The sequence below is a fragment of the Epinephelus lanceolatus genome, chromosome 17, assembly GCF_041903045.1.
Source record: "Epinephelus lanceolatus isolate andai-2023 chromosome 17, ASM4190304v1, whole genome shotgun sequence".
In the NCBI taxonomy this organism is placed as follows: domain Eukaryota; kingdom Metazoa; phylum Chordata; class Actinopteri; order Perciformes; family Serranidae; genus Epinephelus; species Epinephelus lanceolatus.
Window position 1 is genome coordinate 7,375,459 of NC_135750.1, and position 22,215 is coordinate 7,397,673.

Sequence of the window (22,215 nt, forward strand, 5' to 3'; positions counted from 1 at the left end):
TGGGCCTAAAGATGGAAAGATGCTGCCCCGTCCACCCACGCTCAGTGGCTGAGGGACATTATGTCCTGTCTAAACCTTGACAATATTTGCCATTTAAAGTCTCAAAAGCAACAACAGGTGTGGGGACCTTCCCTGAAATACTTTCAGAACCTTCAGTCAAACTAAGGACAATGTTGTTGTTTTCTCACTCTCTTTTTGTCTTTCTGTGAATCTCACTTTATCAATTTCTAACATCCCTTCCTCTTATTTATTTATGTATTTACCCACTTCTTCTTTCTTTCTTCTCTTGTACTGTGTGAAACAAAGACTAAACAAAACTGTTAGACAATAATTAAATGGCATGTGTTAAATATAGCAGAGACTGAAGTCTGTTCTGTCCTCCAACAACTGAGTTATAGCTGACTAAAATGTGCCGATGTTAAGTTGTGGTATAAAGCTGTCTAGCCAGGTTGAGTAAGAATCGACAAAACCACAAACCTCAAAGAAAATGTGTGAATGTGTGCCTGTGTTTTTAAGCCAGATTCCCTCTCTGGGATATAAACCAGCTCAGCCAGCTGACTCTGTATACACCTAGGACTGCAGCAATATTCTTCCTTCAGTATCTAGGCCATGCTAACCTGAATCAGAGAGCATACAGGAGAAACACACACTTAGACTCACAACCATGACTGGAAAATTAGTTTTATAAAATCACTTTTTTAAATCAGTCTTAGCAGTGTTTATTTTTCCAATCCAAATCCTAGAGTTTGCAAAATATTCCCTGACCCTTGTTTTCTTTTTTTTGGAAAACCCCTCCAAAGTCACCGGCATGTAGTCCGAGCTGCCCAAAAGGCAACACCACAAACCTCTGTCAACACGCGCAATATTAGTTAGAAAATCACAATTATATATTGCTCCATATCTCAAACTCTGACCTCGACTCAAATATACTCAGCAGCAAATGTCTCCAATGCACAACGAGATCACAGGTTGGTGAAGTTAAAATATACAACAATATCTTCACCAAACAAGACCTCGGCAGCACCATGACAACAATCGTAGCCAGGAGAAGGAACACAGAGAATCATATCTTGTTGACTTATGCCAAAAATGTTACCACAGCTCCAGCCCTGGGAATAGTGTGACCTTTATGTGGCGAGGTGGAAAGTAAGTGTTGAGGTCAGGGTGGATGCGTGGGCAGGTAGTGCGTCAGAGTTTCCTGCAGGAGACTTGAGTTTGTCTTTTTAATCAACTTCAGCCACGATCTTTCCCTATAACTGTAACCATACTGTATGCAATACACGGATAGTCTTACTCTAAAACTCCAGAAACAGAAATCTCAGTAGACTTATTTGAGATTTGTGACCACACCAGTCACAGATATGAAGCATCTGAAAACCAGTTGCTTAAACAATTCAGAAGTAATGCATCATTTTCTGAGCAGACTTCATGTCTTCAGCTCAAAATAATGTTCATAAGCAGCAACTCTCATAAAATAAGGAAAAGTCATGAAGTATCTCGGTGACAAAATGTGACCTCCATGGCCTCAAACAGAACATACAGTCTTAAAACAACAGCAATAAACTGTTGAATATGGATGTTCTTGTCCATCAGTGACTGTGTCGCACAACATATTCAAAACATTAAAGATATACTATGCAGGATTTTCTCAAAACGATGAACAGACTCGTAAAAAAGTAATGAGCCACTAGAAACGTGTGGCAGTGTATTTATCTGCAGAGACTGCTTGTGTCTCCTTTTTTCCTTCTCTGTATGCAGGACAATTATGGGTGTGTACCCCCACAGAGCTCAGGTGAGGTCAGGACTTTATAAAAAGGCAGCAACCAAGTGCCAAACCATAAGCAGCGTGCATTCAAGAGAAACAGCACCAAAAAAAAAAAAAGCAAATATAGCAAGGCGAAACACCAAACGAGTGAATCTGAGACTGGCTTCTACTTTTGCTAGCGAGCGTCTTTACAATCAGTAACTAAAAATCCTGCACTAAAGGCAAAAAATTATTCCTAACAGCTTAGTATGAACATTGTCTTTTTCCATGCACAAAATATTCAGTTTTTTGTCCTTATTCTGAAAAAACAATATTCCTACTGAGCTGTTTACATGCCTTATGAAAATGAAAATTCTGCTAATACTCCTGTTTACATGCAGTCATGCATACTCCGGTCCAGGAGCTTTCACATGTCGTCTATCACTTCAAAATAACGGAAAAGTGGCAGCTGGAGCCACTCATGAAATTTTGCTTGTTCGCATCAAAACAGGATTTTTCCTATTCCAAGTTTCCATCAGTGGCATAGTTGTTCAACCATGTGAACACCACCTTCCTCTTTAATTCCTTCAGCTACCTCCTTGGTGTTGTGATGTTCAAACATATCCAAAAGCATGCATCTTTACTCCACAGCCTTGCAAACCGTTGCGAGTTGGTTTATTGCACAGAGCTGCCCTTAAACAGGGAAGAGGTCCTGTGTCACAAACATACAAATCCCAGTTGAGATGCTTATTGTGAATGTCATGTATAGATGTGCAAAGAATGCTCCCAAAACCAGAATCATCAGCATATCCCACACATTAATCAGAAAATGCTATATTTGGACGCATATTAAGGTCTGAATATTGTCATGTTAGAAGAGTATTAGTGTGCATGTAAACATAGTCAACCAGGACCAAACATCAGTGACCCTAAACCACCATTTTCCCACAGAAGCTCAACACATACACAGCAACACATTTTAAAGATGCATGCAGACAGAATCGGACGTTCAACTTTCAGTCAGAGACTCTTTTTTTAAACACCTTGGTATGTGGTCGACTTGGATTAGCAGAGATCTCGGTTGTTTTCGTCTGTATTTTTGTTCCTAAGTGTTTAAAAAGCTCTTTACTTAATTGTGTATGGGCAGTTCCCTTTGTGGACATGAACAGGAATAAGCCACTGGCAGAAAGTGGCGATCCTCCGAAGTTCTGTGAAATTTTAAATAGCTAACATATGTTTTAAATTGTTCCTAGGAGTTTCCTGAAACCAATGTGGTGCAGTTATGTAATCTCATCCCCTGATGAAAAACGGTTTTCTAAGCTTCTCGATCTTGAAGCAGAAACATAATGACGCCACCATGTTCTTTTATCGTGAAATATTAAGTTAACCAGTGTAAGAATGCGTTGATAAAAGCCAACTGAACCCAAGTTGTCTCCTCTGTGTGTGTGTGTGTGTGTGTGTGTGTGTGTGTATACAAGATGTTTTACTCAAGATGTAAAAACAATCCTGAGCTAATGGAAAGTTAATGAAGGCACATTCCAACGTCTTTAAACTAAACTGACTGGTGGGACGACCTATTTTCTCAGCAAATAGGCCCAAAGTATTTTATCTGGGGGATTTTTTTAACTCAGCATTTTCTTTCAGAGCTCTTTTAACCCTTTGAAATGTGAGCAAATTGGCTTGGTTTCTTTTGGTAAGAAGGCAATGAGCAATGAAAGAAGAAATGACCCCAAAAAATTAGCAAGAAATCAATGAAAACAGAAAATTAAAAAAAGGCAAATTAGTAAAAAAGAAAGAAAGAAAGAAAGAAGGAAATGACCTGGAAAGAGTGCTTTAAAATTAAGATGATTCTGTGACATAAGTAAGAAAATAATTATAATAATTAGATATACAGTTTTTCCCTAGATTTTTCGGCCCTATTTTAAAACAAAATAATTTTTTTAATCCATAATTTTTTGCAGTTTTGGAGATATTTCTTCTTCAATACCTTTTTTCCAATGTTTTTGAAAGAAATCCCACCAATTTTACTCAAGGATCAAAGGTTTAAACACTAACGAAAGGCATCTGAAAAATTACATTACAATTACTATTACAAGTACTTTTCAGGATGTGTCTGTAACACATTTCACATCCAACCATTCAACAGCTGCTGAGATATTTTTATCAAAACCACAAATGTCAACCTCCTGTTGGTGTTGGAGGAAAAATCTGGCAATCACTTGAGTCTTTGAGATACATCATCTGGGAACCATGAATATTTGTGCAAAGGTATTTAGTGAGATATTTCAGTCTGGAACTACGGCCCAATCCCTTTCTACCCCTTAAATCTTCCACTTGGTATGAGTGCCCTTGTTTGTGAGATAACCCTTGATGAGGGAAGTGAGAAATATTAGGGTAGAGATCTTTCCCTAAGAAATGAGACACCACTTCATGCAAATCGGTGTGGCCGATGTGCAGGCATACGTCACGCATAGTAGCGTCGCAAGATAGTGGTAGTCATTCAGGTTTGAAAATGCCAGCTCCAGTGCTTGTGTTGTGGCGTGTGCTATGTTTATTCTTCTCTGTCTGATGAATCAACAGAGAAGAAATGCTGAAAACAGGAGGCGCCTACAACGTCTTCTAGTTCTGATCGGTTTTGTTCGGGTAAGTCGATTTGTTTCAATATTTTGATGCTGTGTTCAACCGAGTTGCTGATGAGTTTATGCTAGCCCAACTGTTACGACGGTCCAGAAGCACATTTAGATTAGTTCAGTTAAGCTCAGTTTGAGTAATAGATAAGGAATAGGAAATCACTTTGCCCCCACCCAGCTAGGTTTCTCTTTCTTCTCACTTTGATTTAGTTTATTATTTCCATGCCAAATATATTTGTATGTATATTTGTCTGTAACGCATGCTGTGTGTCTAAATAGTGATGCCATAGTTTTTGTCGGTGTTTGTGTAGTTGCAGCCTTCTCTGATCTGTGTGCGAGCTCTTTGATGTGTGTATGCCTGCGTGAGTGTCTGGACACGTTGGAGTGAGTGAGAGAGTGGAGCCGTGTCTGCTGGTGAAAGCCGGTGTTGCCGTCTGTTGGTCGTTGAAGACGTGAAGAGGATTTTCGGGACTGTTCCTGCCTGGTGTGCAGATCAACGCCGGCTGAGAGTCGCTAGCTAGCTAGAGCTAAGCTAGCTAGCCTTCGTCGCACCACTTTACTGTGGACTACAAACTCTGTAGCCGGCTCCTTCGACGGACAGACAGACGGTCGCTGCACGAGCTCCAACCCCTGGGCATCTGGTACCATAGCATAGGATTAGCATAGGGACTTAGCCTAGTTAGCTTAGGCTATTTAGTATAGGGTTTAGTTAGGATAATATTGTGTATTGTATTTCATGTGTGTCTATTGATCTAGCTTCTAATTAAAGGTACAGTTTGTTATTTCTTTATCCCTGTGTCCCTCCCCCAGTTCTTTAGTAGACTGTCCACCTTTCCAAATTACATATAATATTATACATAGAGGTATGCCGGTGGCTTTACATCGCCGTTTCTAATTGGTTTGTAGGTTTAGCAGTCATAATATTTAGTTTAGTGAGTCAAAGTAAGTGTACAGTCCTTTCAGTTTAATTTAATTTCGTTATTGTAGTGTGAACTGTAACACCAACCCTCTGTTGTTTGTATAACCTACATCCCGATCGTACAGTAACAAATTGTTTTCCAAAACTTGCCGAGGTTGCTGACTTCGCAAGGTGTTCCGGGAAATTTCATCTTCCACTTCATTGAAAGTGTGGGTCAGGGTTCCCTTGGAATCTAGGGCGGGTTTTAAGTGTTGGAAACCACTTCCACTACCTCAATTCTGTTTTGGGACACCACTAGCCTAAACGTGGACGCGCATAACCAAGTGCAAGTGGGTATTTCTAGGGGAAGTGTGGGTATTGGGAAAGGCCAGTGATGGCCCAACAGACCAACATAAAGCTTTGATGCGAGCATGACTGAAAGAAAAGCCAAATGCTTGCTTGTTCCAGACTCTAACATGTGATGATTTTCTACTTCTTTCTCTTATGTATCATTAATTGCATATTTTTGGACTTTTGGTCTGACAAAACAAGCACTCTGAAGGCATCCTCTTGAGCTCTATGATCCTGCATAGGGCATTTTCCAGTTTCTGCTCTTGTCTACTTTCTTGCCTTGCCCTCAGTTTATCACCCTGACTCATCAGTATTCATGACCTTGTGCGCCAGAGGGCATCTGGTTTTGAACACAATGACGCTTTTGATGATCCAGTCTCGGTCACCTGGTTTCACTCGACTGCATCATATTACTCCGCAGCATACTCATATGCTGTTTCCCCGTCTGGTTTTTCAGATGGACCTTTCTAATTATAGTCGTCTCGTTGTCTCGGGACACAGGTCCTGGCAGGACATCAGGTGATTGAGAGAGCTGCAAAAAGGGACAGTACAACTGGTTTAATGTTGAGGTGGAGCTGAAGGATGATTAAAAAGATGAGAGCAGATTCAGTGTCTTGATCTTGATCAATCAGGAAACATGGCGGTGACTACTCTCTAGATTGAGACCTTTATTCTTCTGAATGATCAATTAAAGGGGAGTTCTACTAATTTTAAACATAAAGGCCAGTTCACTAGTAACGAGGAGAGCCAATCAGCCTGTGAAAACATTTGTGTCATGTCTTCATGCTTCTGGAGGAGCTTTGTCAAGTCTGAGAAAATAACCCTTGATTATGTCATAGTGATGTCATTAGGCTGGATATGGGTTTTGGGCTTGACACTTTAAATGTATAACAAAAATCTCAACACAAATTAGAGGTTTAGAGGTTGTAAGATGTGGACACTCACTCGTCAGGAGGGACCTAATAAAAAGATGCTAGTTTGTTGCATTATGGGAAATGTAGGTCAATATAGGGGTCTAAAAATCAGGATGCACTGGCCTCTGCTGCTTCAGCTTTGACCATTTTTCTCTTATGAGTCTCCCCACCTACTTTATCGATGTGCAAACAAAATTGCTGAAGTGCATCCTTGATTGTTTAGTCAATAAAGTGTCAGAAAATTTAAACAAATGCTCATCACAGATTTCTAAAGCCCAAGCTTGTCTTGCAGTTTTCCTTCAACAAAAAGTTAGGTAACAAGCAAGGCACCCAGGGTGCGTTGGCTGTTGACATTCTGGGACGCCATGTCAACTTCTGCCTGTTACATGCATTGTCTTCTTCCAAAATACACTTCTGTTTTCACAGGAAATGCTTGTATACAGTCTCTTTCAAAATAAAAGCACCACGTCAATACAACACCGCAAACTGACTTTTTTTTTCCTGGTTACATTTTGCCAACACATGCACGTGGTTGGGTTTAGGAATAAAGAGCAGGGTTTGGCTTTACAATCTTACAGGAAGTGAACACCAGCCTCCCGGGTAAAAGTTGGTGGTTGTTGGACCCATCCACCACCCCTGCCGCCCACCATTAAAATATGGCAACCAGGTGTGTCTCATGCTGATGTGAAAGTACAGTTATTTTAGTCAGTGTGTGATGCTGGAAGTCACTGCCCAAGCTCCAGATTTCAACGACTTTGGAGTGAGACCAGGATGCCTATCTGGAGCCAGTGTCTGGTTTGTGCATCTGTATAATAATAACTAGATACCCGATGCCAAGATGGTGTCTATTCACTCCACTGGAATTGCTCACCTGGCGCGTATGCCAAAAAAAAGCTTCTAGCTTCCAGGTTTAATTTCACGGTATGAAGTCCACTGAATATGCACAGTGTTGCTCATGCTGGGCCTGCCTGTGAGTTTCCGCCCAGCCAACACTTGAGGAAAGATATAAAACCTTCATGAATCAAAAACTCATAATAGAAAGAAACATAATTGACCTTGTCAGCAAAACAAGGTCAACAGTTTTACAGACATCTCTTTTATAATCGTGGTCAATGGAGAAAATGCTTTTCGGCCAGGAGAGATGTTCTCTCTGCAATACAATGAGTGGCCACTGGAAAAATTGGAAGCAAGGCTGAGCAGCGTTCCTGCTGGTTCGGGGGTACTGTAGAACAACATGGCGAACTCAGTGGGCCAGGACCTGCTGCATATGAAGATATAAATGGTTCACTCTGAAGTCACGAAAACCTGGTTCTCATTTTAAGATGATTATGAACTAATGAATACCATCCATCCATCCATCCATCCCTCCATCCACTTTCATTTGCTTATGCGGGGCCTGGTCACGGGGGCAGCAGGACAAGCAAAGCACCCCAGATGTCCCTTTCCCCAGCAACGCTTTCCAGCTCCTCCTGGGGGACCCCAAGGTGTTCCCAGGCCAGATGAGATATGTAATCCCTTCTGCATGTTCTGGGTCTGCCCCGGGGCCTCCTACCAGTGGCGCATCACCTCTAACGGGAGGCGCCCAGGGGGATCCTGATCAGCTGCCCGAACCACCTCAACCGGCCCCTTTCGACCGGAAGGAGCAGGGGCTCTATTCCGAGCTCCCTCCGGATGTCCGAGCTCCTTCCCCTATCTCCAAGGCTGAGCCCAGACACCCCACGGAGGAAACTCATTTCAGCCACTTGTATCCGCAATCTCATTCTTCAGGTCACCACCTAGTGCCCATGACCACAGGTGAGGGGTTGGGAAATCGAAAGCTTTGCCCTCCGGCTCAGCTCCCTCTTCACTGATGAAAACATAGTTATGAATATAATATAGGCTACCATTTTTGCCATTAGATGCTCCTAAATCCTACATACTGGACCTTTAACCAGTAATTAAAATCATCCGCTTTCCTCTAACAATGTTTCAGCAACCTGAGCTGAGCATCTTGAACTTTCTCCTCTTTACATGCCCAGCGCTGTTCGCAGCATGTGAAGACTGACATCAACAGAACACCTTATCACTGTGAGAATAGCAGCTTTCTCAAAGCCCCAGGAGACGCTGATATAAGCAAACAGCTTCAAAGTTATCAAACACACTCCACCAACATTGTATCAAGCACACTGAGGACAGAGGGGTTTGAAACTGTGCGTGTTTGTGTGTGTATCTTGGTACAACATAGTACCAAGTGTTTATATGGTACAGTAGTGGTTTTTAGCTCAATGGGGTCTATTCTCGGAGCTCTTTCATGCTGCCCCCCGCTGTGAAGTGTGTGTGAGTGTGTGTGTGTGAGGAGGATCCATTTTCTCACACTGTCACCTGCTGTGATGCTTCAACTCAGACTGTGCACAAGTCTCAACCTCTGTCCTACAACAACTTTGAGTCCAAAGCGAGGTCGGCTTTCAACTTCCTCTGCAGCTATCACAACATGCAGGCTGGATTATTGACAGAGAGATAGATATTCCAGGTCTTAATATAGACCATAAAAGCTGCAGCGTACATGCATGTAGACTGTCTGATATCACGTATCAGGTGTAGCTATCAGCTGATGCCCTTGGTCTCACGTCAGCTGGTGCACCTTCAGCACTACGCGCTGTTGGAGACATGATGCGCTCGTCACGTCCAAGCAGCGCACTGCGACTTTGTGACCATTTGACCTTGTCACCGTGTCAGAATCGGCTCTAAACTAAACATCTGCATTAGCTCAGCAGAGAACAGCAACGTGCACTTTGTGGGCATCCCATACACTCCCCCCTCCCCGCCTCCCCCACCGGGCTCAGTATTTTTGGCAGGTGGTGTCAGTAGTCTGAACACCGTCCTTTACTTTCTATCCCGACCCATGACAAGCACACACTTACCCTCATGCAACTGGCATGTGAGCAGCACGTCGCTTCGTAGGCAACAACCTTCATGCATTCATTCTTCTTTTGTCGCGTCTCATTCAGCGATCAACTCAACATTCCGCAGTCATGCAGCTGGCACACAGAGCCGGGCTGCAGGGGGGGCTCTGACTGGTCCGACAAATAGCAGGCCAGCTGGTTACTTTGGGATTTTTACAAATGAACTGACAGATTATGATCCCTTTACAACATGCGTCAGAGTCCGGAGCCAGATACTGGGTCAGAGAGAGTTAATGGCTTTGTAACACCACTTCTACTGCTGAGCTGCTGTAACAGCCTAAGTAAACAAAACAGGGGCGTAGCTATAAGGGTCCTAATACAGGGTGCCACCACCCAATCCTTTATTTATGAATCAAGTATCTTGGATTTATAACCAGTCAGAGCAACTGAGCGTGATTTCACACCTGCCCTGAAGATCCTAAAATGCATCAAATTTAAGTATCTGATACCTTGTATTTCTCTTTTATGAGACATATGAGAGAACTGCTGTATCTCACAATCTTGTATCCCATTTCTCATTCATGTTCCCGGCTAAAATCACTCAGTGAACCATTCTGTATAAATAAGGCAACAGATGACAAGTTAGGAACCACTTGATCCAGTCAGCAGATCTGTAAAGGGGAGTACGTGAGGAAACAACTGTGCTGGAAACCTTCCCACAGCAACAACTGCAACAGCAGCGTCAGTCGTTCCCAATGCTTTTAATAGCAGCGCTGCTCGATGCATGAAATGTCCAGCTTGTGATTTATATATACTGGGATTAGCAATAGAAGGTAAACAATAAGGCAAATGTATCATCTGGCCTTCTTCATGGGTTTCCACAAAACAAACTGTCTGTGAATTTACACCATGGATCTAAAACTTCTCCCACAGGGACGTGATCAGACGAGCTGCAAAACTTAGTGACTAACACTTTCTGGTCTGTACAGGGCAAGATGACCTCTATATATATACTGAACAAAGATTTAAACACGACACTTTTGTTTTTGCTCCCGTTTTTCGCAGGTTTAAGTTAAAGATCTAAGACTTTTTTCATGCACTCATAGATACATTTCTCTATTTTGATTATGGATCATTACAGATATGCTAACTTAATGTCCACTTTACTATCATATGCTGTCCCAAATGTTGTTTCCATTAATTCTGCAGTACATCCAACTGGCCTCACAACTGCAGACCACATGTAAGCAGCTCAAGACCTCCACATCCAGCGTCTTCACCTGCAGGATCATCTGAGACCAGCCACATGATGCACCGAATAATTTCTGTACAAAGTGTCAGAAACTGTCTCAGTGAAGCTCATCTGCACGCTTGTCGTCCTCACCAGGGTCTTGACCTGACAGCAGTTCCTCATCGTAACCAATGACTGGTTAGATGTGCTGCCAAATTCAGAGGAACGAAACTGGAGACAGCTTATGGTAGTGAAATTAATATTCAGTACACAGACAACAGGTGTGGTGGATATTCCTGCTGTCAGCATGCAGAAGGCACGCTCCCTCAAAACCTGGGACATCTGTGGCATCGTGTTGTGTGATCAAACTGCACATTTTTGTGACCATCATTGTGACCATCCCAAGGTACAGCTGTGTAGTAATGATGCTGTTTAACGCTTTGAAACCGGAGCAAACTGGCTTGAGCAATAATAACAGAAATGACCCAAAAACTAGCAAGAAATTAGTAAAAAAAAAAAAAAAAAGTTAAAAACAAACAAGGAAACGACCTTCTGTAACATAATTTTAAAATGTAATAATAAAAAATATTAATATAGTTTTACCCTAGCTTCTTTCTTTTTTTCCACTAGTTTTCTTTTTTAATAATTTTCTAAATCTACCACCAATCTGCCCAAGGTTCAAAGATGTTTGAAAGCAGCACAAGAAAAGTGATGACTTGAGAGACTTGAGAGAAATAAATCTATTAAGTGCATGAAAAAAGTCTTATCTTTGACTTAAACCTACGAAATATAGGAATAAAGTGTTGCATGTAAGTTTTTGTTGCAGTTGTTCTGGTGCGTCAAGAGAATATAGTGTCTCTGATAAAAATCTATAAAAAATGATTATGTAAATAATACAATGTCCTTCTGCACTTATCCAATAAACTCAAAGAATTTAATCAAGTTCATGTTCCTGCACTTTTTCTGACAGTGTCTCCTCTCATCAACTCCCACATTAAACAGATGTGCGTGAAAGAATAAAACAGCAGCAATGCTCAGTTTAACTGACAGCTTATTTCCATTGCCCATGCTTGTTGGTGTGTTTGAGCATATATGCCTCAGTCTCGAGAGGATGTCCACCAGATGTTTGCTGTCCGCCTCCACATCAAAACCAACTCATGAGGATGATCCTGTCAGATCTCCACCCATCTCCTCTGCACCAGAAACTCCTCTGGATCGCCTCCATCCACACCTGGGAGTATAATATTTGGATTCCCCTTAAATACTTTGGGCTCCCTTGCAGAGACTTCCCTGGGCAGTACTGTAACTCACTGACCCAGTTATGTAACGGAGGGTCGGAGGAATTCCTGGTGACTGTTGGGTGCCAGAGGAATTCTTCGTAACAGCTCGTGGGAGCAAAATGTCACCTTTCACACACCTTTGCACACGTACACGCAGAAAAACTGCCAACGTAACTCTGCTTCTCATGTGCTCAGCTATGAGACACAGCCTGACCCACATAGAGGAAAATCCCTTAAATTCCCTTGAGTAAGTTTCTCATAATTTATCTTTGCAGAAGATTAACCTCTTGCCCTCTTTTCTCCAGAAAAGGATTTTCCAAATTGCCACAGCCTGAGTCAGATACACACAGAACACACAAGAGCATATACAGCACAGTAGTCTAACATGTAATTTAATCAGTAGTTTAGTCAGCTGATTAGATTTTACTGATTGGATCCCCATTAAGGTGAGACATGAGCTAACATGTGGGTAACTGTTCCCAAGGATCCAGGGGTGTTTGCTGGTGATCCCGTGTCTTTACCGGGGTTGCATAACCAGATTAGGGTAGTTGGTTTTAGGTTTGAGGGTCACTGAGATCTGATTAGCTCTTTAGCTTTACAATCTGGAATCTGAATCGCCTAAAGCAGCTTCCCAAACACACAGATTCCTGAATGAGCTCCTGTTCTGTGTGAGATCGTGAGGCCACCTGGGAGCGATCCAAGTGGAGCTTTTTTTTTTGTTTTAAGTCTTTATGGTCCTTTGATTCATCCAAAAAGTCATGGATGAATGGCTGAAAGCGTGGTGACCGTGTGAATGTGATTTCTGCTTTTCTGTGGAAGTGATAAGTGACCAGCAGGTCGAATAAAACCTTTGAACAACACTGGACCTGCTCGCTGAGGGAATACAGAGTGTGTGGTTTAATGAGTTTAACGAGATAAGACTTTGACTTCTCTTGGCTGCCCTTGAACTGAATTTGCACTGTTAATAACCAACAAATACTTTTTAACAGTTTGGTTTTGTGATTAAATAAATACAGTCAAATGGCAACTAGTGCTTCTTCTTTCTTTTTTCCAAATAATTTAACCTCAAGTAAGAACAAAACTGTAGTAGTTTTGTAAACTCTGAGGAGCCCTCACTCACCTGCTGGTTTAACAAAGGCTGCAGCGCCACCTACTGGTAGACCCTGGTCCTCTCAGACCAGAAACAGGCAAGTAAAAGTATTGATTTATGTTATTTTTCAACAGCTATAACTCATGAGTGGAGTCTGGTTTATAAACAGGTAATGCACAGTTCTAATAATATAAAATGTGTCTTTGTGGGAGGATTGTAAATGTTGACAAATACTAATAAAACTTTCCTCATTCTTCTCTGAGGGTGAGTAAAGAAGGGGAAACCCATGCAATTTCATTTAACTTTAATTTTATTGAATCAAATTTAAAGAGGATGACAGAGGGGGAGTGAGGGCTGGGAGAGAAAGATTTTATTTACTTTTTTGTCTCATTTTTTCCTAAGTTAAATTTGCTTAATCTCTCTGCACCCATGACTCTTCCCCTTTTGGCTGTTCCTCTTGTTCCAACTGCAGCCTTGTTATTTAAGTGCATGTAAACACACCGATTGGGGTGATAGTGCAGGCTGAAGAGCTGGTCCTCACAAACAAAACCATGAAAATGTAGCGTAAAGTAAAAAAATGCACAAACAAAATATATATTTATTGATGAAATATATTATTAATGAAAAATATAGGGCATTAAAATAAAATATCTATTGTAAAGTGCGCATTTATTTCATTTATATTTTGTATATTGTTGCTGTGTATTGTGATTTTTTTCATGACGTATTGTGCCAACAGTTTTGCACTTTTAACAGTGTGGCTCGGATAGTCGCTTTATCCTCTATTTTTATTCCTGTATGTTGTATATTGCCCTTGTAAATCACTTTGTGGTCTATGACTGTGAACAACACTACATGAGTAAATTCAATGTAACTTTTTTTTCACTAAGTGTTGCCCAGACTTCTGGCTAATCTACTAGTGCTATTTTTGTTCCCATTTACACCCATAAGTGGTGAAAGAAGTATTCAGATCTCTTATTTAAGAAAAAGTAGCAATACTATATTGTAAAAATACCCTGATACAAATAAAAGTCCCATATCAGATCTTTGTATATAATGACGAAAACTCTGTGTGTGTGTTTGTCTGTGCATCTGTTCCACGTTTTTCTCCTCACTGACTTGGTCAATCCATGTGAAATTTGGCACAGTGGTAGAGGGTCATGGGAGGATGCCAATGAAGCAATATTACATCAATTGGCCAAAGGGGGGCGCTATAGCAACCGATTGAAATTGCAAACTTTGAATGGGCATATCTCATGCCCCGTATGTCGTAGAGACATGAAACTTTGCACAGAGATGCCTCTCCTCATGAGGAACAAATTTGCCTCAAGAACCCATAACTTCCGCTTATATAGATTTTCCGCCATTTTGAATTTTTTGAAAAACACTTCAAATTGATCTCTTCCTAGGAAGTTTGAGCGATCTGCATGAAACTGGGTGAACATAATCTAGGGACCAATATCTAAAGTTCCCTCTTGGCAAAAGTTGGAAAACTTACTAAAACTGAGCTTCTATAAGGCAATGAATATTGCGGAGGGCGTGGCTCATCACATAAAGGTGTATAACATCTCAAGGGTTTCACCCATCACCACGCAACTTTGTAGGCATATGACCACACATAATCTGAGGGGACCCCTCCATTATTGACCCCATCAAACAAAATGGGGGCGCTAGAGAGCTCATTTCTTATCTAGGCCTAACCGCCATATGGATTTTTACTAAACTTGGTAGATATGTAGAACAGGACGCCTCAAGGTGACTCGAGAAATCTAACTCTATTTGGCAACTGGGTGGCGCTATAACAAGAGAAAAATGCTTCAAAATGGCTAAAATGCGACCGATCGCTGTGGCTCCCCCTGTGGACCAATGTTTGTTTTTTTCTAATTTTTGGTGTGACTAAGTCATGGTATGGTATGCTGTACATAATCACGGAAACTGTCAGTGTGTCATTCTGTCAGTCAGTCATTCTGTCTGTCCCACATTTTTCTACTCACTGACGTGGTCAATCTATGTGAAACTGCACATAGGCATTGAGGATTGGCATAGGTAGAAGGTGACAAAGCTACCAATGGACTAGTATGTTATATTACTGAATTATAATTGTTTATAATGTTGTACCTGGTAAACGTGGGGATAATTTCAATAATTTTAAATACTGCTGGGATGGTAACCCTATATTACATTTTAATTTATAACTTGAGTTATATTTTATATTAATAACTTAAATCTGCAAAGTAACTCGTAGGCAAATGTAAACTGTCAAATAAGGGAGTAAAAAGTGCAACATTTGCCTCCAAAATGCAGAAGAAGTTTAAAGCAGCATTAAATGGAAAGACTCAGGTAAAATAGATTTTGAAACTAAAAAGAAAAGAGTTTGGGGTCAGTTTGACCAGAGTCACAAAATGTCCGCAAACATGTTTACATTGTTTGTAACCACACTCATGAGGTTATTTCTGCCCACAAGTTCATGTTGTGCAACCACTGCAACTTCTTGTCCCACCACTCGGCTTATATCAGCACCAAAATGCATTGTGGGTGATCCAGGCCAAAACAGTCAGCTCTAAATACAGATGTGAATTAAGGCCAGTGTGTTGAGGGATTTCATCACTTGTAGAGTTAAATTTAGGGACACACATTAGCTCATCTGTAGCATGAATAACAAACTGCCTGAGCACGTTAGCTAAAATAAAGAACTGGTGGATATTAAAGCTAATACATAAATAGTTTCTCATATTACAGTAACAATCCACTCCTTAACTCCTTCAGAAATTATTATATGCACATTACTGACCTGTTAAATTAACACAGAATAGAAAAGAGCTCCAGTTGGTTCTTCTTTAACTAACCTGGTTTTATTGTGCACAGAGAGCCTGAGCTAAAACAACGAAACAGATTTAACACACAGATTTAACATTCAAATTAAGTTACATTAAAATGAATTATAATAATGATAAAGACAGTTTATTTTCTTGATGTGAACATCAGTGTTATTACTCAGAAATAGCGACTCTTTCTGTTGATGAGTAATGAGTTCCCATCAGAACACAGGTCATGTCAACAGTGAAGGCAAACACACCGTAAACCTCTGGACTCGTATTTATCAAACTGCTGAGGTGAAGGTTTGTACTTAGGTGACAGATTAAAGCAAAAAATACTTGGCTTTTACTCCTATTTGCAGACTTTAGTCGCAAAAACCGGCTGCAGGATTTGTGTCCTGCTCCGGTTTGGTTTTGGTTGTTGCCATTTCAGCCATTTTTAAAGATTTCTTCTTTTAAATTTAAAACATATCTCTCCGTAAACGCTGTGATAAAAGCTGGGGTGGGCAGTTTCTAGAAAAGCAACAACAAGAACAAACAGAATTTGAAAATACACCCTCTTCCTGCAGCTCTCTCCTCTCTGTCCTAACCATAGACTGTAACCCCCTTCCACCAGACGAGCACGGGCACATGCACACGCTCCATGCAGTAACCTTTATGAATACTAATCACTCATTTTGATTAGATTCAAATCGATCCAAATGTTTTATACAGCAGCTATTCTGTGAAAATCACCGTCCTGTGAGCCTGTGCAGCTCTTTGAAATTACAAACTGTGATTCGAGGCGCAAGCTAACATTAGCTACATAAGCTTGAATATGTGCGGCTGTGAGCCTTTGAGTCTGGTGTACGGCTGCAACGGTAGACCAGTTTTAAGGTATACCGTGATATCAAAATTACAGTTATCACACCGTGCTGATCTACGATATTGAAAATAAAGCAACTGGATGGAGAATCTCAGCTTTATTTTAGTTATTTTCAAAGGGGAGACAAATTATAGTAATAAAACTTGTGTTCGACCAAAAGAAACCCTTTCATTTTCATTTCTTTTAGGTGTCACTCTGATTGATGATAACATAAATTCTGTAATACCCTAATATCGTTCGTGATATCGTGAAACTGCAATACTTTCTGAGACGCTTATCGTACGGTGAAAATCTCATACTGTTGCAACCCTACTCTGGTTAGCAAAGGACTAAAGCATTAGCAACATTTTCTCTCCATCTTTGAAACACTGATATTACGCATCAGACTCTCTTTTCCAACCAAAACACGTGACACGTTCAGGGTGCAACACGTCAGCTGCAACCATTCCAATCAACTGAAGCTGCTACACTGACCACAGAAGCCAGGCTTGCCCACGCGGGCGCCACGGTGCTAAACGTTATACCTAAACACTGTTAGTATGACTAAACGTCATACCTAAAGCAGGTAAAACCTACATAGGAATGTGTAAAAAAAATGCAAACAATCTGTTTAAAAATTATAAGAATAAAAACCTCATAGTAAGAGATGAAACGTGACGGACCAGAGCAACCTTGTGGGTGATTTTACATCTCACATTTAAATAAATCAACCAAATCAGTGCATCCTGTAGTTAAAACAAACCAGGCATTTACTTTAGTGCCAGTTAATCTAGTGCCAAAAGTGTCCTGTCACTAGATTTTCTAAGGCCTGAAACAGAGCCAAGAGGAGGTGCAGACATCTAGTGTTCCCTGCCTACCTGAGCTTTAATCACCTGAGAGCTGCTCTTACATCTTACTTTTTGATAAACACGGGCCCAGGATGATGAAAATGTTAATATTTCTGAGTGTGTGTTCCTAAGTGGTATTTCAGGTGTGCACTCTGTAGAAACCCTCTGCCGCAAATGTCACAGCGGTGCGGCCTCTCTCCTGTGTGGCTTCTCATGTGCTTCCTCAGATGTCCGCTGTGGGTGAAACTTTTATGACAGAAGGAGCAGCAGAAAGGCTTCTCCCCCGTGTGGATCCTCATGTGTATCTTTAAATCTCCTTTGCGGCTACACTCCTTCCCACAAATGTGACAGCGATGCAGTTTAACCCCAGCGTGGCCGGCCATGTGTTCAGTCAGAGCGGTGGTGCTGTTGCAGAGTTTGCCACACACGTGACAACACTTTGAGCCCTTGTGTGATTTAAGGTGAATGTTAAGGCTTTCGGTGGACTCCAGATTCTTTCCGCACACCGCACAGAGGACGTCTGCGTCCTTTGTATGCATGCGAAAAGCATGATTTGTCAAGAACTGACTGGATGTAAAAAATTTATCACACAAACAGCAACGATAGTCAGGTCCAACTGAATTTAAATGAGACAACTCAGTGGATTCTCGGGAAGTGATAAAGGAACTCTGACTTTGTTCTGTCTGTGTTTGGTTTGACAATAAACTTGCAGCAGGTCTCTCGTTTTCCGTACCGTCTCGGACCCTTTCACTGTGAATCAGAGTTTGTGAAGACGGAGTTGAGGCGAGAGGTAGCATGAACTGTACAGTTTTAGTTTCCTCCTGAAACTGCTCCTCACTTTCACTGTTTTGAGTCTGAGGTTGCAAAGGCGGCTTTGTGTCCATCTGCTCGTTCTCCTCCCAGACAGAAGAATGAGGTAGGTACGAGACATCGGCGTCCTTGAACTCATGAACCCCGTGTTCTTCTTCTTGTTGCTGACTGGTCCAGACTTCATCATCCTCCTCTTTAATGTGTCGAGGCTCTGGGTCGCTCTGACAGTCGCTCAGCTGCTGCTCACAGTGTTGCTGCTCAGGGGGAGTTTCCTCTTTAGAGATGGAGGACTGGGAAAAGTCTAGAAAAAAAGAGTATATGATTTAAACCTCTTTATCACCAAAGCAGTGATTAAGTTGTTTATGCTGCCACCTAACTAGAAGTCAGCAATATTAGCAATAAGTCTGTTAGGGCTACAGCTAATAATTGTTTTGATTATCCTTAATCTGCTCATTACTTTGTAAAAACATGTCAGGAAATAATGAAAATTGCCCGATTTATTTCCCACAGCTGAAGGTGACAGCTTTAAGTCTCCTGGTTTATTTGGCTAGCTATCTAAATCCAAAGTAGTCACTTTGGTATCATGTACGACAGAGAAAAGCATCAAATCCACACATCTGAGAAGCTGGAAGCAGCAAATGTGAAATGACCAAGGACTATTTAAACCTCAAAAAAGATGTCGATTAGCCTGATTTTCTGTTGATCTGCTAACTGATTTGTCGACTAGTTGCTGCACCTCAAAGTAGTCAAGCTCTCGGGGTAAAATACTGAACTCATGTTAATTATCTTGTGGGAACAAGTAATTAACATGTACACAAAGATAATGAAACGTGCCCACATGATGATGGCTTGTATCCCCTGGATAATGACTTGCTCATGCAAGATAATAACTAGTGCACACAAGCTACTGACTAATACTCACTAGATAATGACTTGTTCCCTCAAGGTAATTAACTTGTGTGCATGAGATAATTACTCATTCCCAAAAGATAATGACCTGAAGTTGTTCCCACAGGATAATAACTTGGGCTTTCCAGATAATTACTTGTTCCCACAAAATGACTTGTTATCACAAGATGACTTGTTACCACAAGATATTTTGTGTGCACAAGATAATTATTCGTACCCACTAGATAATGATTGTTCCTGCAAGATAATTAACTCATGCATGCAAGATAATGACTTGTTCCAAAAAGATAATTAACTTGTATGCACAAGCTCATTACTTGTTCCCATAAAGTGACCTGTTCCCACAAGATAATGACTTGTGCCTACCCCCAAAACTACTTGCTTATTTTTTATTTTATGTACACATTAATTATCTTGCGCACAATATAATTACGCGTTCCCACTAAATGACTTCTTCCCACAAGGTACTTAACTTGTGCACACAAGGTAATGACTTGTTCCCACAAGATAACTAACTTGTGCGCACAAGATAACTACTCGTTCCCACAAAGTGACTTGTTCCCACAAGATAATGACTTGTGCCTATCCCCTAAGCTATTTGCCTTTTGGGGCTCCGTATGATTTCTTGTATTCTATCTTTAATTTTCATTTTAATAGATTTGTATTTATACAATCAAATGATGCATCAATTGGTAAAAACATTTGAATTATATATAAAAACAAAGACAAGCTTCAGCACAAACATGAAGAGTAAACACCGTTATTGATGACAAACAAGCCACAACGTTTAACGGTAACCGTACAGAAAATAAAGACACAAGTGAGACGACACTTTGTCAGACTATTAAGATAATTGTTTTAGTCTAGTCCGACACTGACAGATGTAAAATTGAATAAACAAATAAACAGACCTGTCTTGTTGTTTGACACAAAGTCGAGCAGCAGACCTCTGAGCCGCTCAATCTCCTGTTTGGAGCTGGACGCCTCTTCTTCATATCTTTCTATTGTTCGCTCAAACACCTGAAATATTTCCTCGGCAGCAGCCGTCAGCCGCTCGTTGATGAAAGCCCTGAGGAGCAGCGGAGCCGACATTTTACAGATATCTGTTTAATATGAAGGTGAATGACACCGAGGGCAGGTTTCACTGAGGCGACTTCCTGTCGCGTTAGCTTACAAGCTACGGAAGTAACAATACAAACAAACCACAGAGCAAGAGTGTTGACGGATCACTGCTGCCCCCCGCAGGACAACAGCGTCATTACATCTACTTTAACGGTGGTCGAAGTGGAGAAGTGCAACTGTGTTTGAGTACAAATTTTAAGTGTTTATACTATAGTTAGGTCTTAAAAACTTATGCTACTTTATAGTTCTACTTGACTAAATTTCAGAGGGAAATATTACACTTTTTAATCCACTACATTTATTTGACAGATGAACATTTTAAAAACGAAACCTGTGATGAGTATATACTGATCAGCCCAAACATTCAAACCACTGACAGGTGAAGTGAATAACTTTGATTATTTTGTTCCAATGCATTGTTCTGACAGGAAACCTTTGGTTCTGGCATTCATGTGGATACAACCCGACATGCTCCACCCACTCAAACACCGTTGCAGACCAAGTACCCCCCCTCATGGCAACAGCACTCCTCAATGGCAGTGGCCCCCCAGCAGGATAATGCACCATGCCACACTGCAAACATGGCTCAGGAATGGCTCAAGGAATGTGACAAAGACCTCAAAGTGTCAACCTGGCCGCCAAATTCCCCAGATCCCAATCTGAATGAGCATCTGTGGCACGTGTCATTAACCCACCTCACAACCCACTGGACTAAATGGATCTGCCGCCAACGCACTGGTGCCAGACACCGCAGGACACTCCCAGAGATCCTGTGTCCATGCCTCTTCAGGTCAGATCAAAGTATGATCCAAAGAGGCCCCACTTTGGATTAGGGATACATCTGGGGTACCGGCACATCACAAGAATCCTTGAGCACATTGGGACCCGGGAAATTTCAAAGCCAGGTTGATACCTTGAGGTTGAAAACTGAGGTTATTGTCTTTGGATATGCAGAATGTTCTACTTACTCTTTTCATAATTTGAACGCCCTCACCACAAATATCAGCGGGTCGATCAAAAGCCTTGGTGTGACTCTGGACACTGATCTAAATCTTAAAAGACAAATTGGCACGGTTGTGAAAGGTTCTTTTCATCAGCTTCAATTGCTAGCTAAAGTTAAGCCCTATTTGTCTTCCAAGGATTTGGAGAGGGTCATTCATGCCTTCATATCATCAAGACTTGATTACTGTAATTCTCTTTATGTTGGTTTAGATCAGTGCTCCCTTCGTCGCCTGCAGCTAGTCCAAAATGCAGTGGCTCGCCTCCTGACTGGCACCAAGAAGCGGGACCATATTACACCTGTTCTGATGTCCTTACACTGGCTTCCTGTTCATTTTAGAATACATTTCAAAATTCTGTTGTTTGTTTTTAAAATCTTACATGGATTGGCCCCTCAGTATCTGGCAGAGCTGTTAAAAACTCACAATCCAGTCAGAGCCCTTAGGTCTTCAGGTGATCTGCTGCTTGAAGTGCCCAGATCAAGGCTTAAAACTAAAGGCGACCGAGCATTTTCAGTGGCTGCTCCCAAGCTCTGGAATAGCTTGCCATTGCATGTTAGACATGCAGAATCCCTGGGAAGATTTAAATCATCGTTAAAAACTCACCTTTTCTCATTAGCTTTTGAACCCGTTGTGAGCCAGACTTGACTCTGTGCAATATATGTATGCTCTGTCTCAGGTTTTTTTTTTTTTTTATGTGTAATTGATGTTGTTTCTAACTGTTTGTCTGTTTTTATATTTGTTTCTGTTTTTGTTTTTTTGTATTTTGTATCTGTTTTTATATTTTGGTATTTATCATTCTATTTATGTGGTATTGTAATTTTCACAGTGTTCTTGTAAAGCACTTT

At 41.2% G+C, this 22,215-nt stretch overlaps 2 protein-coding genes across 2 annotated transcripts in view; both read right to left on the reverse strand.

Annotated features, from left to right (window-relative positions):
• Positions 1–9,560, reverse strand: part of LOC117248443 (equilibrative nucleoside transporter 1-like) — a 48,610-nt gene extending 39,050 nt beyond the window's left edge. Inside the window, exon 1 of the mRNA XM_033613531.2 lies at positions 9,438–9,560. The gene's annotated coding sequence lies outside the window, so the exon portion shown is untranslated. The remainder of the gene's footprint in view (positions 1–9,437) is intronic.
• A 6,290-nt stretch (positions 9,561–15,850) lies between these two features.
• On the reverse strand, positions 15,851–20,422 carry LOC117247890 (uncharacterized). Its single transcript, XM_033612498.2, has 2 exons — positions 20,159–20,422; positions 15,851–18,639 (listed from the first exon to the last, which is right to left on the reverse strand). Exons 1-2 carry the CDS (start codon positions 20,337–20,339, stop codon positions 17,633–17,635), a joined length of 1,188 nt encoding a protein of 395 aa, XP_033468389.1. The 5' UTR covers positions 20,340–20,422; the 3' UTR covers positions 15,851–17,632.
• Positions 20,423–22,215: the final 1,793 nt, after the last annotated feature.

What these genes read in the sequence shown, in the direction of transcription:
- LOC117247890 (XM_033612498.2), bottom strand. Translation starts at nt 20,339, where the DNA reads ATGTCGGCTCCGCTGCTCCTCAGGGCTTTCATCAACGAGCGGCTGACG. An exon ending in TGTGTCAAACAACAAGACAG is followed by an intron (nt 18,640 to 20,158) that starts GTCTGTTTATTT and finishes CTTTTTTTCTAG; the next exon opens with ACTTTTCCCAGTCCTCCATC.